This window comes from Phodopus roborovskii, unplaced genomic scaffold (genome assembly GCF_943737965.1).
Source record: "Phodopus roborovskii unplaced genomic scaffold, PHOROB, whole genome shotgun sequence".
NCBI classification, from domain to species: Eukaryota; Metazoa; Chordata; class Mammalia; order Rodentia; family Cricetidae; genus Phodopus; species Phodopus roborovskii.
Genome location: NW_026126558.1, coordinates 21,706,811 through 21,726,030, shown reverse-complemented (window position 1 = coordinate 21,726,030; position 19,220 = coordinate 21,706,811). Strand labels below are relative to the sequence as shown.

Sequence of the window (19,220 nt, the reverse complement as noted above, 5' to 3'; positions counted from 1 at the left end):
TCTCGCCCATTCTTATTGCGGAGCCGTTTGGAGCCTAAGCGGAACCAGAGCAACCCCGGGACTGCAATTCTGTTTGCGAAGATAAGAGTTTCCGGTGTCTCGGGGGACTCAGGGTGGAGGGAAGGGAAAGAGACCCAGCTCTTTTAGGACTATGCTTGCCTGTGGGCTCTGCGAAGAGAAACCTCTCCTGAGGTGACATTTGTCACCCGGCAACGTTTAGGCATCGGTCCAAAATCACGGTATCCGATTGGCAAGGTTGGAAGGACTGGACGACGTTGATTGGTTACCTGGAGGTCGGACCAGGCTTTACCCGGTTACGGAAACCGACGAGGGCCACGCGCGGGCCGGACCTGAAGGAAGTTAGCCGCCGAACCCCAGATAGCGGTAGAGAGGGACTCGGACCCAATGGCGACCTCAGAGGCCAGCTGCAGCGGCGGGAATGGCGAGGGCTGTGACCCCTCCGTCACCTACTACCGGCTGGAGGAGGTGGCGAAGCGAAACTCCGCGGAGGAGACGTGGATGGTGATCCACGGGCGAGTCTACGATATCACCCGCTTCCTCAGCGAGGTGCGGGCCTGGGAGTCGGGAGGCCGCCGCGCGCTGCTGGGGTGAGGGGTGGAGGCCACGCGCGCCGGGAAGGGACCCTGCAGTCTCAGACCTCGGCTGGCAGAGTGCGTTTCTTAATGAATGCAGTGCTGCCGATATGTTAGAGCACATGGCAGACCATCAGCCCGTTTTCCATAAAGAGAAACTGAGGCTCGCAGAGGCCGAGAACCCTCAAGGTCACACACTTAACGACCTAATCCACTCGAACCCGTTTCAGAACTCTGCTCCTTACATTCTAGAAAGTATGCCTTAGGAAACAATGCCCTTGGGGTTTTTATTTTCTTGAGGAGAACCCGAGATATTTTTTTAATTAAATTATATATGTGTACGAGGGCTTATGCAGACGTGTTTCGGTCCTTGCAGAGGCCAGAGATCAGAGCCCTAGGAGCTGGAGTAACTGGAGGTTGTGAGCCTCCTGATGTGGGTTCTGGGTACTGAACTTGGATCCTTTGAGAGTGTAGTTTGTGCTCTTAACCAGTGACCATTCTTTCCAGTGGAGCAGAGATTCCTGTTACCCCTGTTCCCGACTAGCCAGTTGATTTTTGTTGTTGTTAAAGACAAGGTCTCATTGCCTGTCCTGGAGCTAGCTCTATGTAGACCAGTCTGGCCACAAATTCAGAGAGATCTGCCTGCCTCTGCTTCCTGAGTGCTGAGTTAAAGGATGGTGGCCTGATTTTTTTAAAAAATATTTTCCTCCCCTATTTTGAGTTGAACTAGAAGCCATGATTTTTTCCTTTTGCCATTGACTATATATTCCCTCACTCTATTTTTTAATTTTTAAAACTTTAAGGTATTGGGGATTGACCCAAGGCCTTGGCTGTATTAGGCATGTCTTCTACCATTAAGATAAATCTCTGATTGCTCTCAACCCTTTTTGTTGGTTCTTCAGATCAAATCTCATTACACAAGATCTCTTTGAGCCAGTTGTGCAATAGCTAATCTTTTCTTTCTTCCTGAGATAGAGTCTGATGTATACCAGGCTGGCTTTCATCTCAACTATGTTGTCATTTATTTAGACCTTGAACTTCTAATTTTCCTGTGTGTGCCCTGCTGGGGATCCAGTCCTCTTCCTTGTCAGGCATTCTGTCAACTGAATTATACCTCTAGACTTAGGTCTGACAGGTATTCAGCCATGTAATCACTTCTGAGGAAATAGAGCATTTTCATTCTCCTAAAATGCACCCTTTTGTTCCTTTGCTATCATTTTCAACCTCAGGGAAGCAGTGATCAGCAGTCACTAAAGATTAGTTTGAAGCCTTGATTTGTGTGACCATTTTATTTTGTTATAGAATAATACTCTTATGGTTGATATCTTATAATTCAGTTTTGTTTTGAGAACAGTTTATTTCTTTTGTGTGTGTGGTATTGGATATTGCATATGAAGGGCTTGCACATACCAGGCAAACACTACTTCTGAACTATTTTCCCAGAGCCACACCTTCCCTCCAGCATCTTAGTTTTGCAAAGAGGACATTGTGCTAATGAATTTTTTTCTACTAGACAATGAACAGATTTCAAGAATTTGGTAATTTCGTACATTTGTATAGCAGACTACCCTCCTTCCCAAGAGGGTAAATGAAGCCAGGACCCTCACACATGCTAGGCAAGTAAAGTATTCTACCCTCAATGTCACTGCTTGACACAGGATTTTACTCTGCAGCCTAGGCTAGGCACTAAACTCTTTGTAGTCCTACCTCAGCCTCCTGAGAGCTGGGATTCCAAGTCTGTGCCATCACATCTGACTCTCAGGTTTGTTCTTTCTCCTTTAAAAAAAAATGGTTCTTCAGATTGAACCCAGGGCCTTAGATTGACACAGGGCAAGCAGTGTGCCACTGAAACCATACTATACACCCAACCCAGTTGTTTGTTTGTTGATTCTCCCAATTACTAGCAATTACTAGAATTAATGATGACCATATACCATCTCTCCTGGCTTCTTTTCTCTTTCTTTCTTTTCTTTGTTTCTTTCTTTCTTTCTTTTCTTTTTCTTTTTTTTTTGGATGCAGCATCTCTCTCTATAGCCTCGAAGATTCTGGAACTCAATATGTAGACCAGGCTGGCCTCAAACTCTCAGACATTTACCTCCTGGGATTAAAGGTGAGGTGCTAGCTTTTTTTTTTTTTTTTTTTTTTTCCAAACAACTAGTTAAGAGTAACATGGATAGGGATACCAGAAATAGTTTCTGGGGGGATTATGGTCATATAATTGTCTGATGAATGACTGTCGGGCTTAGAAGATCTCTTGATTTCTTTTGTCTACATAGTATTATTTCAAAATCCTGGTCTTAAGTGTGTTTTCTGGTATTTGAATTCTAATATGTTTTCTGTTCAAGTATAGTCCATTATATGGAGGCAGCCCATTTTTTTTTAACTTCAAGCTTTGTGATTTTCATTTTCCCAGAATTTATTGATTGAGCATAGGTAGTGAATTTGGAAAGATCCAGATAAGTAAAGGTTATCAGCCTATTTTGCCATGAACTGAGGTAGTTAGAGATGACATATGGTAGGCAAGGCTTCCCTTGAAGCTTGGGATACAGCTCTTTATATTCAGTTAGCTGGTTTTTTTTTTTTTTTTTTTTTTTTTTTTTTGCTTTCGTTTTTTGAGACAGGGTTTCTCAGTGTAGCTTTGGAGCCTATCCTGGCACTTGCTCTGTAGACCAGGCTGGCCTTGAACTTAGAGAGATCTGCCTGCCTCTGCCTCCCAAGTGCTGGGATTAAAGGATTGCATCACCACTGCCTGGCCCATTTAGCTGTTTCTTTGTTGTCTTTTTTTTTTTTTAAGACAGGGTCTTACCTGTATTCCAGGCTGGCTTTATGGTGCTCAGACTGGCCTTGGGTTTGTGGTAATTCTCCTATGTCAGCTTCCTGAGTGTTGAGATGACACGCTTGAATCACCATGCTCAGCTTGCAGTCAGCTGTTACTGGTTAACCTGTTCCATAATCTATCATTCCAAGATTATTCATTCATCTACTTAGGCAAATATTTAACCTTTACTTGGTGCCAGATGCTGTTTTAGGTACTAAGGATACAGTAGTGAATCTATGCCATTTAAAGTCACAATGCATAGGAAGCTAACAGTAAACTAAGTAAATGAATGAATTGTAATCCATGGTATATAGGTAGATAGTATATAGGTTCTAGGAAGAAAGAGGATGGTGTAATCTGTGTATATATGGTGAGATAGTAAAGATTAGGGGTTAATATTTTTGGTATGAAAGCCAGAGATAGTGTTTTAAAGGCGAGTAAAGACCAGGAGTAAAGTGAGGCAGCTAGCCAGGTGGATGTCTGCAGGGAGAGCACTCCCTGGGGAGGGCTTTGAGGTAAGAATGAGTCTGATATGTTTGAGGACATTGGTTGGATAGTAGCACAGGAGATCAGAATGATTAGAGGCCGATCATGTTCCAGCTTTGTTGGTTTTAGGATGAAGTTTGATTTTTGTTCTGAGATGGCAAATCATTGGAGAAAAAGCATGATATATTGCAGTTTAATGGGGTAATTTCTTAAGCTCTATTGAGAAAGCAATGGTGGAGGACAAAGGTAGAATTGGGGATTATAGTTAAGGAAGATAATTGCAATTAAGGCAAAGAATAGTGGCTTGGACCAGAATAGTAGTGATGGGGTAGTAAGAAGTACATGTTAGTGGTGGCACACTGCTTTAATTCCCGCACTCAGGAGGCAGAGGCAGATCTGTGAGTTTGAGGCCAGCCTTGTCTACAGAGCTAGTTCCAGGACAGCCAGAGTTGTTATACAAAGAAACCCTGTCTTACTCCCCCCCCCCCCAAAAAAAATAATATGGCCAGAGAACTATGCAGAAGCCAGTAAATCTGGCTTGATAGGTAACTCACACTAGGTAGCTGTAGAGGCTAGATGTTGGATTCCCTTGAATTAGAGTTACAGGCAGTTAAGAGCCACCTGATGTGAATGCTGGCAACCAACTTGATTGTAAACACTTACAATTAATCAGTGAGCCACCTCTCGGCACCAGCATTGCTTTTTTGTTTTGCTTGGTTTTGTTTTTGAGTCAGGTTCTCACTATGAAGCGTTGGCTGATCTGAAACTCACAACATAGATCAGTCTGTCCTTGAACTCACAGAAATCTCCCTTTCTCTGCCTCTCCAATGCTAGGATTAAAGGTATGCACCACCAGCCTGGCTCCTGTATTTCTTTTTTAACCCGTGTATCTGTTTTTGTTACTGTTCTATTTCTACGAAGAGATACCATGACTAAGGCTACTCACAAAAGAAAGTCTTTAATTGAAATTTTGCTTACAGTTTCAGAGGGTTAGTCCATGAACATCATGACAGGGAGGGATGGCACAGGAGCAGTAGCTGATCCACAAGTTGCAGGTAGAGAGAATAAGACTGGGCCTACTGTAGGCTTTTGAAACCTCAAAGCCCACCCCCAGTTACACACTTCTTCCAACAAGGCCACATCTGCTCCAACAAGGCCACACCTCCTAATACTTCCCAAACCCCACAGTATCTCAAGGACTTTTCCATATCAATATTTGGATAGGATTTGTTGTAGATAACCTGATTAATTTAGGCAGTTTCCTATTGATAAACATTTGGGGTGTATCAGTATCTAGTTTTCCTCTAGCTCCAAGTCAGTTTTATTGACATATACAAACAGTGACGTGTACAGATACTGATATAATAGAGTTATATAGTTAAGTTTTGAGAAATGTTACATTTGTAACCATCATTAAAATCAAGAGTGTTTCTACCATTTCTAGTGTTCTAATGTAGAATAGTGTATATGTTTCTCACGTTTTTATCCATTCCTTTTCTGTTTTCCTTTGTATGGATATGCTATTTATTCACCTGTTGATTGACATTTGGGTAGTTCTGGGTTTTGACTGTTATGACTAAAGCTGCTATGAACTTTCATGTACAAATCTCTTTGTAGACATAAATTTCTATTCTTTTACCTAGTAGTTAAATTGGTAAGAGTGAAGCAGTGTATCTGTAAATTTTTAGGCAGTGGTTAGTTCAGTACTACTCTCAGAACTCACATCATTTGTACTCATACCAGCATGTAAGCTTTAAAGGTCTGCTTGTCTTCACTGACACACTGTATTTGTTAATCATTTTATTTGCAGCAATTCTGATGAGTAAGCAGCGGTATATAGTTCTACTCCCTGATGACACATGACTTTTGGTTTCATGGGCTTTATGGCCATCTTTTTGCAAGATACCTTTGCAGTCTTGCATTTTTTTTCACTTTTTGTTTGGTTTTTTGTTTGTTTGTTTGTTTTGAGACAAGGTCTCGATGTATCCCTGGTTGGCCTGGAACTCTCAGAGATCTTCCTACCTCTTCCTAAAGAGTGCTGGGATTAAAGAAATGGGCTACCATGCCCGTCCATAACTTTTTTCCCCAGAGACAAGGTTTTACTAAATTGCTCAGGGTAGTCTTGAACTTCGTATGTAATCTAGGCTGGCCTCAAACTCAGGCCTTCTGCCTCAGTCTTCTAATTACTGGAATCGCAAGTATATATCATCATGCCCAGCTTTTTTTTTTAAATTAAAAATGTTTATTAAGTCTTTAAAATTTAGTGTGTTTGTGAGCATGTATGCATGTCCATGTGTGTATGCAAGTGCACGAGAGTGCCATGGTACACGTGTTATGGTGTGTTTAAGGTCTCTGCCTGAAGGAAGGCAGAGAATACAGACTCTGTTAGGTGCAATCCCAAGGGATCCCCTGAAAACATCAATTTGACTGTCATTTATAGTAGATTTTCATGAGGACGGTTTAAAAAAAAAAAGCAGCAACAACAAAACAGTTCAATTGTTATTTAAGTGGTGGGTAAGCATATATATAGAAGGCATTCTGTGTTCCCTCAGCTGTTCACATGAGTAGTCCTAGGGAAGACTTAAAATAAGATAAGGCAATTTAATCCCTGGCCCTGCATAAGTAGGGTAAACCAATCAATTGCTTTGTTTTCATTTGTGTGTTCATTTTATGTGTGGTCATAGGCATGTGTGTGCCTTTTGAACAGAGTGAGTGTTCCCCAATTGTCTTATAGGTGTCATGCTCTGTCTCAATCACATAGAAGGTAGCTGTGGTTCCTATTCCTAAGAGTTTATAGTCTAGTGGTGAAGAAAGACATTAAATAAAATAACAATTGTGGGTTTTAGGAGGTGGCTCAGCTGGTAGAGCACTTATGGTGCAAGTCTCACACTACCTGAATTTAATTCCTGGGACCTACATAGGGTGAAGGAGAGCCTACTTCACAGGGTTGTTCTCTGGTCTCCACAAAGTGCTCTGTCTGGCATGTGTGTGCATCACCCACAAGAATTAGTTAATTAAAATTGTTATTCTATGAAGATACCTAAACACTTGTGAGAGTCAGTAGCCATGGAGCCTGGGGTGGTAGGGTTATCAGGTTATGTTAGAATTTGTAGACCTGAATTTGGGACTTGGGGTAATTTGGTGACCTTATCAGGTTATGCCCTTTGGCATCAGGCTTGTTTCCTAGGCAACACCCCTGTCTTACCAAGTTCACTCTTCCCAAGCAAATGCCATAATTTCCTCCTGTCACTTCCTAGCTCTGTTATCTTTCTTTTCCTTGTCACACTTTAATCTTCGTTTTTGGCTTTGGTGATATAATGTATTTGGCTAGAGATTGCTCTTTATCATCCAGCCTAATTTTTGCAGTTTCCTCAAGCTAATGTTTCTCAGTTCCATTTTCCAAGTCAGGTGGTCTCTAGTAGAGTTCCATTGTCACATTTTTACTGCACCAGTATGGAATTTCCATCCACAGACAAATTTAATACTTTTTTCCAGCTAGAATTTTATACTGTAATTGTCATTCCTCATATTCTCTTGCCAGTTCATCAGTCCTCTGTTCTTTCCATAGACTTAATAATGTGGGATACATTTCCATTAGTAATTTAATTTTTTCATTTGTCTTGTAAAGCATAGATTTTTCTGTTCTCTATCAGCAGTATTTAGTAAACTAATTGAATTTAAGACTACTTCTGCCATCTGTGGTGTCAATCGAAATCCCTGTACTTATTAAGCTGAATTGGGAAAATCTTGAGTTTGAGAACTGTCTAAGCTACAACAAAACCCCAAAACTAAACACACAAAAGAGATTTTTATGCAAAGTGGGCATTATATATTATATAATACTAGGTTTTACTTAAAGTTGGTGGGAATCTTGTTCGTTTTGGTGTAGAGCTTGAACTGAGGACGTTGAACTTACTAGGTAAATAAACACTTTATGATTGAACTATTTCTCTAGCTCCTGTGTATGTGATCTGTTCAGATTTATTTTTGGTTTTGTGTATGTATGTGTGTCTGTGCACTTGGGTGTTGGGACTCTTGGAACTGTAGTTATAAGTAGCCGTAAGTGCCCATTTTGGGTACTGGGAACCAAATGAATCTTCAAGAGCAGTAAGTGCTCTTAACTGTGGAGTCATCTCTTCAGCTCCTTGTAAGTTTTGTTGTTATTATATTGTATATTGTATTTTGTTGTGTTTTGCTGTGCTAAGAATCAAATCTTCTGCATGTTTGGTAAGCACACTGCCATTTCTAGGCCAAGGAAGAAATTTTTTATTGTTCAGTAGACTTAATTATTATAGAAAACCAGTCTAGATTGCAGAGGATAACCCCATACTCTTGTCTGGTTTGTCTGATTTAGACAGAAGTAAATATTGGGCTTATGTTAAATGTTGGTATATAAATTAAGATTCTGTTTTATAACAGTAAGTGGCATATATGTATATTTATATGTGCATGTATATAAAACTATCTTTACCTTTTTTACTTTTGCAGTGTTGAAGATTGACCTATCTATACCCTTGGAGCTCCCCTTTTTCTTTCATTTTTGTTTTTGTTTGTTTGTCTTGTTTTGTTTGTTGGTAGTTTTTTGAGACAGAGTTTGTTTTGTTTTTTGAGACAGGGTTTTTCTGTGTAACTGCTCTGACTGTCCTGCAACTTACTCAGTAGACCAGGCTAGCCTTGAATCCATAGAGATCCACCTGCTTCTGCCTCCTGAGTGCTAGGATTAACGGTGTGCACTTACACCACAAGGCTTGAGACAGGTTTTCTTTATGTAGACCTGGCTGTCTTTGAACTCACTCTGTAGACCAGGTTGGCCTCAAACTTAGGGATCTGCCTGCCTCTGCTTCCTGAGTGATAGGAGTCGAGGACCACCCCCACCGTGGCTTTAGCTCTCCATTTTAACCATTTTTACCTGTACAATTCAGTGCTACTCATTTTATTTACACTATTCTGTAGTTATCACCACAGTCTTATTTCCAAAGCTTTTCATCACTTTGAACAGAAACTCTGTAAGCATTAAGCAACAACTCTCTATTTTGTTCCCCAAATTCACGGTAATCTCCAGTTGTATCAATGGATCATTCTGTTTTATATAGCTGAATCATATAGTGCCTTTTGTGCCTGTTCTCCTTAACTTACTATATTCTTTTTCTTTTCTTTTGTTTTGTTTTTTCAAGCTCTGTGTAGCTTTGGAACCTGTCCCAGAACTCTCTGTAGACCAGGCTGGTCTCGAATTCACAGAAATCTGCCTGCTGAGTGCTGGGATTAAAGGTGTGCGTCACCACCGCCCAGATACATGCTTTTTAATGTTATATATTTACTTGTGTGGGTGGATAGGTGAGCCATACTACAGTGTACATGTAAAGGTCAGAGGAGAACTTTTTGGAGTCAAGTCTTTTCCTAAACCTTTCTGGTGATCAAAGTCAGGTCTTTAAGTTTGGCAGGAAGGACCATCACCTACTGAGCTATCTCATTAGCCCTTTACTCTTTGAATGAAAAGCATTCTTATGATACATTTTTAAAATGTAACATTTAACATTTTAACCATTTTTAAGTATATAGTTTGGCAATAAGCACATTTACATTTTTTTTACAACTATTAGCACTGTCAGTCTTCAGAGCTTTCTCATTCCAAACTACCTATTTAAACAACAAATCCCAATTCCCTGATGCTCCCAGTTTTGGCAGTTCACTGTTCTGATTTCTGTTTCTATGAATTTTACCGATAGAAATGGGATCATATAAGTCAGCTGTGGTGGTTCATGCCTGCAATCCCTGAACTCAGGAGGCAGAGGCAGGAGGATTACTTTAAGTTCAAGGCCAGCCTTGAACTTATGGTTATGGTTGAACTTAGGTAGTAATTCTTCTAGATGCAATTAAGTAGAATTTCCTTCTTTTTTGCTGGGGTGGGGGGGGGGTCATTCATTGCTGGTTATAGAAACACATTTTTTTTTTTTTTGAGCTTGTTTCCAAAACCTTGCTGACTTATTTTGTGACCTGTTAATACCTTTTTTTTTTTTTTTTTTTTTTTTTTTGTAGAGTCTTTGAGCTCTTCTGTTTCTTTCTCTTCCTTCCTTTCCTCCTTCCTTTCTATTTGGATTTCTATTTATTTGTCTAAGTGTCTTGGCTAGAACTTTAAGTACAGTACTGAATAGCAGTCCTGCAAACAGGCATCTAATCTTGTTACTGATTAAGGAACAGTCTTTCACTCTGAGTATTCTTTTGTATGTTTTTCATAAGTGCTGTTTATTATGTTGCTGAAATTTCCTTTCTAGTTTTCTAAGACTTTTGTCAGGGTGTTGAACTTTGTCAAATGCTTTTTTCTGTCACTAGATGATTAGGTTGTTTTTCCCTTCTTTTAGTTAATTAATGTGGTACATTGATACATTTTATTTTTCTTTAGTAATTTTATTATGATTAAACATTATTTATTTAAAATCTGTTTGTATACATGTACATGCCATAGCACACATGTGGAAGCCAGCAGACGACTTCAGGAATCTGTTCTCTCCATGTGGGTGATGGGGAATGAACTCAGGTCATTAGTGTTGGCAACAGGTACTTTTACCTGATGAGCCTTCTGAGCTACCTTGAAGGCCCTCTCTCTACCTTATGTTTTGAGACTGTCACTGAACTGAATCCTCATGTCTGCTTCCCCTGCTCTTGGATTATAAGCACACTCCACTGTGCTGAGCTTTTTACATAGTGAGTCTTTATGCTAGTGTGGAAAACTCTTTACTGACTGTGCTCACTAAAGTCCCAGTCCACACTGGTGGTAAATAATACCATCCCAAAAAGTTGGGTGTGGTGATGAACACCTGTTAGCCCAGCGTACAGGAGACAGACTAGGGCAGGTCTCTGTGAGTTCGAGGTCAGCCTGATCTATAGTTTCTGGATAGCCAGGGCTATGCTGAGAGACCCTGCCTCAAAACAAAACAAATCAACCTCTTTTTTTATATTTTTAAAGAATCCTTTTGTTGCCTTCTTTTTTAAGTTTTTTTTTTTTCAAACATGAGTACACTATATTATTTCTATCCTTCAATCTCTTCCCTCCAACTCCTCTAATGTTCTCTTTTAGTGTTGGTCATATTTCATATGTACATGTGTTTAGGTTTGACACTTGGGATTGGATAGCCTATAAGGAGGTTCCTCCCTGGAGAAAACAGATTCTTTTCTGAGCAGCCAATCACCTGTGGCTCTTCATCTAAGAGTGGTGGCTTGTGAAGTTTCTCCCATTCATGTTGGCATCCCAGTTGGTGTGGTCATTATATGGTTTAGCTTAGGTTTGAGAGAATGTGGCCCATTGTGGCAGGGAAAACATGGTGACTGAAGTGAGAGATGACTGGTCACATCGTGTTTGCAGTCAGGAAGAGAGAGAGGTGAATGCTGATCTCATCTGACATTCTCATTTGCCCTTTTTATTCATTTTGGGACCACAGCACATAGGAGCATGCCACCCACATTCAGGGTGGGTCTTAGGTAAGTTCTAAAAACGTCCTCACAGCTGTGTTTTCTAGGTGAACTGCTGAACTCTGCTGAACTGACAGAGAAGATTAGCCAACACAAAGACTGGTTGACAAGAACTAGTTGGGCTAAAATTGAACTTGGTCTCATCTCTTGTATTGTTTGGGCTAGGTCTAGAATGGACTCATATTGACCATAGGACTTACAGCCCTTGGGTCGGGTGGGGTGGGGTGCCTTGTGCACTATTTTCAGTTCTTTTTTCCTTATTTGACCTCTTAAAATAGCTACAGCAAACTCAGTGTTAGACCCAAAGTTAACTGTAAGCTCTACCTCCCCAAGGACCAGATAACTTCCTAAGATTCTGAGAGTTGTAGTTCTTGGAAAATAACTGCAAAGCTTCATGGGAAAATATGATGACCTGGGTTTTGTCCATACAAGTCCCACCAACATGTGTCTGGAGGCCACACAGCTGGAAAGTTTCCAGATGGTGGTCCTGACCAAATTCCATCTTGGTTAGTATTTATCATTTTAAATAAAAGCTTGCTTAAATTCTACCAAAATAGTGGAACTGCTTTAAATTTTAGGATTAACAATAATAGCACATTTTTATTTATTGGCAGTCTACAGTATGCTTTCCAAGACCTGTGGTGCTAAAACTAGGGACGTATTGCCTTTTTTTTTTTTTTTTTTTTTTTTTTTTTTTTTTTTTTTTTTTTTTGAGACAGGGTTTCTCTGTGTAGCTTTGGAGTCTATCCTGGCACTCACTCTGTAGCCCAGGCTGGCCTCGAACTCACAAAGATCTGCCTGCCTCTGCCTCCTGAGTGCTGGTATTAAAGGTGTACACCACTACTGCCCAGCTGGGACGTGTAGCTTTTAATAGTATTTAAGATTACTTTGTGTCTGCTACTGGTATCATCAATTTGTCATTTAGTCTTTTTAAAATATTTATTTTTTTTTAAATTTTGTTTTGCATTCCAAACAAAGTTCTCACTCCCACCTTGTCATTTAGCTTTATTTGTCCATTTGTGTGTGTGGGTGGTTTTAGATTGATTCTTGAAGATGGCTAAACAATTTAATCACTGTGCTTGATTGTATATATTGGGCTTCCGTCTAAAATGTTGCTTGGAGAAAGTGCTGTGCAGTGAAAAACATTTGAAAAATTCTACCTTGTGTCCAGTCAGTAAACTTATCCAGGTGTTTCCTCTTTTTGGATATCAACTGCATAGTTCTAAAGACATATTTTAAAATCTGTAACACAAAAATGCACAAAGCCTGAAAGCTTCTTTAATGAGTTTTTCCCAAGTGAAACTGCCTCCCAAGTTCTGGTAGCCCTCTAGGTGTGTTTCTTCTAATCAGTACCCCTTCCTTTATGCAAAGTGATCAAAGTGTGGTGACATCTAGCTTTTTACATAATATATTCTGTTATAAAGCATTCCTTTTGCATACTTATGTATAAATCTTTTTTATTTTCTTTTGGTTTTTCGAGACGGGGTTTCTCTGTAGCTTTGGAGGTTGTCCTGGAATTTTTTTGGTAGACCAGGCTGGCCTTGAACTCACAGAGATCTGCCTGCCTCTGCCTCCTGAGTGCCGGGATTAAGGCCTGCACCACTACTGCCTGGTTTATGTATAAATCTTACAGTTATTATGGATTGACTTAGAAATGCCCCCTATAGGTTTTGAACACTTATCTGCCAACTGGTGACACTATTTTGGAATGCTGTAAGTCTTTTAGGATGTGGAGCCTAAGCTGACAAAAATAGGTCACTTGGAGTGGGAAATTATGCCAACCCCTGCTACTCCCTACTTTGTGGTCCAGACCACTACAGTGTGAATCTGCATCTCGTGTTCCTGTTACCATGTTTTCCCTGCTCAGATGGACTGTAAATCCTCTAAAACAGCCAAAAGAAATGTCTCCTCCCTGATGCTGTTGGCTTGGTTTACTTTGTAGAGTTGTTATGATTATAGCTACTCAAAATTCTTCTTCTCTTCTTCTTCTTCTTCTTCTTCTTCTTCTTCTTCTTCTTCTTCTTATTCTTCTTATTATTATTATTGTGTTTGTATGGATATGGGCATGCCTTTTCCGTGGTACATATGTGGAGGTCAGGAAACAGTTTTAAGGAATTGGTTCTGTAGATTAAACTTGGTTTTTCATGTTTGCACATCAAGGGCTTTGCGGGATAAACCATCTTACTGGCCCTACATCTACTTCTTGACAGAAATGTCACACTGTCACTTCTCCAGAACATTTAATCCAGGTAGAATATCCCTGGGCAACTCATATCTGTGTCTGCCAGAAATTGCCTTTGCTGTCATTTTACAACATTGTATGAAACGTTGTAACCAAAATAACTAGGTCTTTAGTTCAACTGAGTGATATACTTGCTTGTAGCAGCTTTGATTTTTCTGTTGATTTGATACATTCTCTTAAAAATTGTATTTTACATGTGTGGATGTTTGTGTGCATATATGTCTGAACAGCACATGTGTTCTTGGTGCCTGAACAGGCCAGAAGAGAGTCTCCCCTCTTTCCCCTCTTCAGATCCACTAGAACTGGAATTATAGACAGTTGTGAGCCCCCAGGTGGGTTCTGGGGACAGAATCTGAGCCCTCTATTTGAGCAGCTAGTGCTTTTACTGCTGAGCCATCTTTCCAGCCCCAGTTTGATAAATTCTTAACTATGAGGCAAGGAAGGACCTTTGTAATGTAACCCCTCTTTGATTCTAAAAGCACTTGAGAATATAGCAGTATGTTAGAGTCATTCATTTTCCCTAGATAATATTCAGAGATGTGTCTGTCCTGGCACTAGGTATTCATGCTGAAAATAAATTTTGTGAATAAAATTTTGAGTCTTTGTTCTTCATGTCACTTAAAATGAACAGAGAAATTTTATTTGCTCATCTGTGGTTAATAAATTTTTAGTAATAATAATTATGAACTTTTGTAAAGAAAGGGATTAAAATATCAACATAGATATAAATATATTTATCCACAATATTAGTTTTATTATGCTTTAAGTTAGGACTTAATGCATATAATAGTTATAATTGATAATATTTTTCCAAATGTTTGAAAAGTAGCTCAGGTTTTCCCCCTTTTCTGCCTACTATTTCTAGTGTTAACAGAAGAATTCTGAATCTATGTGTATGATGTGTATAGGTATGTTTGCATGTGGTGTTTGTGTTTGCATGTGTGTAGGGGCTGAGGGTGACATCAAGGGTCTTCCTTAATTTGAGGCAGGACCTCTCAGTTGAATTCAAACCTCACCTGTATGACTAGTCTAGTTAGTCAACATGCTCCTGGGATCCCTTATTTCTGCCTTCCTCGCTCTGAAATATTACAGGCAAGTTGCCAGGTCTATCTGGCATTTATATGACTTCCAGTTTTCATTTATGTGGGATAGGCAGTTTACCAGCTGAGTCATCTCTCAGCCTCAAACCATTTCATTTTTAATTTCTTTTAAGTTTTTTTTTCTTTTTTTTAAGTCGGGCAATTTTAATCCAAGCACTTGGGAGGCAGAGGCAGGTGGATCTCTGTGAGTTTCATTAACTACATAGCAAATTCTTGGACATTCAGGACTACATAGTGATAACCTGTCTCAATTCCTTTTCCCCCCAAAAGATTTTCTTACATAATATTTTTTGTTTATTTCATATGTCAGTGTTTTTCCTTCATGTATGTGGCATATGTATGTGTACCACAGGTGTTCTTTGGTGCTTGCAGAGGTTAGAAGAAGATATCAGATCCCTGAAACTGGAGTTACAGATGGTTGTGAATCACCATGTGGGTGCTGGGAACTGAACCTGGGTCCTCTGCAAGAGCAACAAGTGCACTTAACCACTAAACCCCTCTGAAATATTTTTGTTGTTGTTTTAAGACATGCCTCTAAAACATTTTTAATTTGACTTTTTCCTTGTGAATTACCAGCCACACACTTATCATTTCCTATGTTTTCTAGTATCAAATCTCAGAAAAAAAAGGCCCTGCTGCATGTCCCAGGCTATACAACCTCCCTTTTATTCAGAGAGACTCCAAGTGAAGGGCATCTTGTTTTTAGTCATATTTTATTTCTTTTTAAAAAAATTTGTTGTTCGTTTTGATTATATTTATAACATTTCTCTCTCCAAATGCTCTAATATATTCCTTTCTGCTGTCCAAATTTGTGGCCTCTTTTTCCATCAATTGTTATTATAGGCATGTATGTATTTGTATGTACATAGATTCCTAGGAACAGCCTGCCGAGTCTGTATAATTTTACATGTATGTATGTATGTATGTATGTATGTATGTATGTATGTATGTATGTTTGTTTGTTTTCAGGGTTGACCATTTGGCACTGGACTACCAGTTGTGGTGTTCTCCCCCGGGGAGGATTACCTCTCCTCCCAGATTTACTCAGTTGTAAGGGCAGCTCTTAAGTTCTCACAGGAATCCACTAGCCTCTGCCTCCTGAGTGCTAGGCATTAAAGGTGTGTACCACTGTGGCTTTTCATTGTGATAAAGGATCTGACAAAGTTGTTCCAGCTGGCTTGAGCTTGGGATGCCCTCCTCAGCCTCTTGTGTTTGTTGGGATATGCCATAAGAGGAAAATATCTTCCATAGTTTAGACACAGAGCAGATTGGGATGCAGATCCCTATGCAGTGATTTCATTTTCTCTCTGGATGAAACAGCTGAATGGTTTCAGATGAAACAGGTGAACAGTGCTCTTACTCCTGCATTAAAATAGCCTAGCTGCTGGGCTCTCCTGGGTGAATGCCTTTGAGAAGACCAAGATAGAAGCAGCTTTCTAATCCTCAGGGAGCTGGCGAGTAAGCGACTATGACTGGAAGGTGACTTTGAGAGGTTTTGTGTTTCTCTTAAATTAATCTTTAAAACATTAATACTGCTTAAGTGCTTGTTACAAAAGTCACTAATTAAAAAACACTAGTACTTCAGGAATACAGGTTTGGATGTTTTAAATAATGAAAATTCCAAATTTGTTAATAAGTAAATGTCTGCTGGGTTTTGAAGTCAGGGTCTGCTGAATTTAGAAAATACAGTTTTGGAATAGGTGATAACTTAGTAAAAATAGTTTCAAAAGGCAGGGTGTGTACCTTGTGCAGCCACCGGAATCCCTTTGGTATTTCCAGGTATCTACTTTTTGTCTGTCTGTCTGTCTGTCTTGATAAGGCCTCTCTGGGCCCTGAATGGCCTGGAGCTCACTGTATATACTAGGCTGCACTGGAATTCAGAGATCTGCCTGCTTCTGCCTCCCAGGTGCTGGGACAAAAAGTGTGTATCATTATTTTTGGCAGGTGTCAAGTTTTTTAAAATTTACTTTATTATTAATTTCTGTGTGTGTACATGGGTGTACAACCTACCCCAAAGCATGTGTGGAGGGAAGTCAGAGGACAGACACCTTTTGTAAGTTAGTTCTCTTTATAGGTTCCAGGAATCATAATCAGGTTGTCAGGCTTTCTCCTACTGAGCCATTTCTCATTATTCTATTTTACAAGTATGGACACAAAGACATCTTAGTCTCTTAGTAACTTATAATTATAGAATGTACTTCCCCTGCCCGACCTACTCTTTTTAAAGTTTTTTTTGAGACAGGGTTTCTCTGTATTGCTTTGGAGCCTGTCCTGAAACTAGCTCTGTAGACCAGGCTGGCCTCGAACTCACAGAGATCCGCCTGCCTCTGCCTCCCTGAGTGCTGGTATTAAAGGTGTGTGCCACCTTGTCCAGTTTTTTTTTTTTTTAACTTGAAAACAGCTTTAAACTTACAGAGAAGTTGCAAGAATAACCATTCAGGAAGCTGAGCTGGAGGAATTCATGCACACACATACACAAGAGAAAGTTTTTGAAAAGAAAGGAGAGAGAAATGGAATGGACATGCATGAGGCCCTGGGTTCAATGCCTAGAACCTCTGTCTGGATGTAATGGCCCACACTTGCAATCCCAGGAAAACAAGAGAGCTGGCTTAAAGGTCATTCTGGGGTATTTATTGAGTTCTAGCTCAGCCAAACTACATGAGACCCCATCTGAAAAAAGGAGGAAGAGGAAGAAAAATGTAGAAAACAGAATAAAGAACTCCAGAAATTCTGGAGTTCCCACTTGTGGTTTTCATTGTTGTTTTGTTGCAGTTTTAATGTTGACAAAGGAAATCAGTTGTTACCCTAATTATTCATTTTGGGCCAGAATTTTATAGACAGTGGTGCTGTGCTCTTCCTGATGTGCCCTCACAGGTGGCACACAGTTTGTTCTATTAAATGGAGAAAGGGGAAAGGAAGAATGGGGATGGAAAGAAAAAACTTCAGTTTGCTTTTCAGAGAGCACCCTATTTAGCAAATGCCATTTCCTTCTAGCATCCTGGTGGGGAAGAGGTTCTGCTGGAACAAGCTGGTGCTGATGCAACTGAAAGCTTTGAAGATGTTGGCCACTCCCCTGATGCCAGGGAAATGCTAAAGCAGTACTACATTGGTGACGTTCATCCGGTAAGAACTGTTGTATAAAAACTCAGTCACTTATGCAGAGAAACTACTGGACAGGCATTAACAGGATCAGAGAATGAATTATTTAGAGTAGAAATTCATTAAACCTAGCTCTCAGGCCTGGTTTCTCCAGAATCGTCAAGCTCTCATTTGTAGCACATAGTATCAGAAAAGCCAAGGGAACTAGTTCTTTACTTTTATTGACTGATTTTTATAATTAATAATACCTGTTTCTAAAATAGTGCTTTGGTTATTCTTGAAAAGTTTCTTGCTAAAGGTATCAACTATAGACTTGTAAGTCCTTTGTGCTTAGCATTCTAATGGGGGACCCTGGTAACCTAAAGGGTGGAGCTGGGCCCCTTCTTCAGACCTAAAGTCTTTGAGGGATAGGGACTAATTCATTGCTGCAGTTCATTTAGATCCTTCTAACATTGTTCTCTCTTTTTTGAAACAGAGTGACCTTAAACCTAAAAAAGGTGGTAATAAGGTAAGAAGTCATTAGTTTTTCTTGTGTGTTTCAAGTCTTTTTTTTTCTTCCTTCCTTCCTTTATTATTTCATTTGAGACAAGGTTTCTCTGTATAGTCCTAGCTGTCCTGGAACTCACTCTGTAGACCAGGCTGGCGTTGAACTCACAGAGATCCACCGGCCTCTGCCTCCCAGGTGCTAGGTGGGATTAAAGGCATGCACCACAACTGCCTGGCTTTTAAAAATAATTTTAATAAGAGAAATAAAAATGGGCCATAGAGATGGCTCAGTGGTTAAGAGCACTGGTTGTCCTTCCAGAGGACCTGGGTTTGATTCCTAGCAACTACATGGTATAGTTCATAACTGTAACTCCAGTCTCAGGGGTTCCAGTGTCCTCTTCGACTTCTGCTGACATTGTATGCACATAATGCACAGTTGATATTCATGTAGGGAGAACACTCATACACATAAAATATAAATAAAGGCTTAAAACAAGGAGAGAGCCAGAACATGGTGGTGCATGCTTTTAATCCCAGCACTCAGGAAGCAGAGGCAGATGCACCTCTGTGAGTTCAAGTTTACATTTATCCAAACCAAAATTCTATTTTTAAGTAATTTGGATTTTATAACTGTCAAAACAAAGGAATAACTAAATCTTAAACAAAAGGCAGCATTTTAACATTTTACTTGTGAGCCTAGCCTTTAATGCCTGAGCCATCTCCTCAGCCCAGTAAGAAGCATTTTGTTAATGCTTTGTATGCTTTTTTATTGAGACTCCAAAGTATGTTTTTTTGTAGTTTTGAAAGAAATTAGGTTATGGATTCAGTTTAGAAAAAATCTTATTCTTACTTATATAAAACAGATAATAAATGCTCTGATTAAATTTTTTTTTTCCTACAGGGTATCTTCTTTCTGTAAAATAGAGGCC

At 39.7% G+C, this 19,220-nt stretch overlaps 1 protein-coding gene across 1 annotated transcript in view; it reads left to right on the top strand.

The window, feature by feature from the left end:
• The first annotated feature begins 312 nt into the window (after positions 1-312).
• Positions 313-19,220, top strand: part of LOC127234500 (cytochrome b5 type B) — a 34,828-nt gene continuing 15,920 nt past the window's right edge. Inside the window, exons 1-3 of the mRNA XM_051201470.1 lie at positions 313-567; positions 17,701-17,829; positions 18,281-18,313. Of these exons, the coding sequence (XP_051057427.1) occupies positions 406-567; positions 17,701-17,829; positions 18,281-18,313 (324 nt within the window). The 5' untranslated portion in view covers positions 313-405. The remainder of the gene's footprint in view (positions 568-17,700; positions 17,830-18,280; positions 18,314-19,220) is intronic.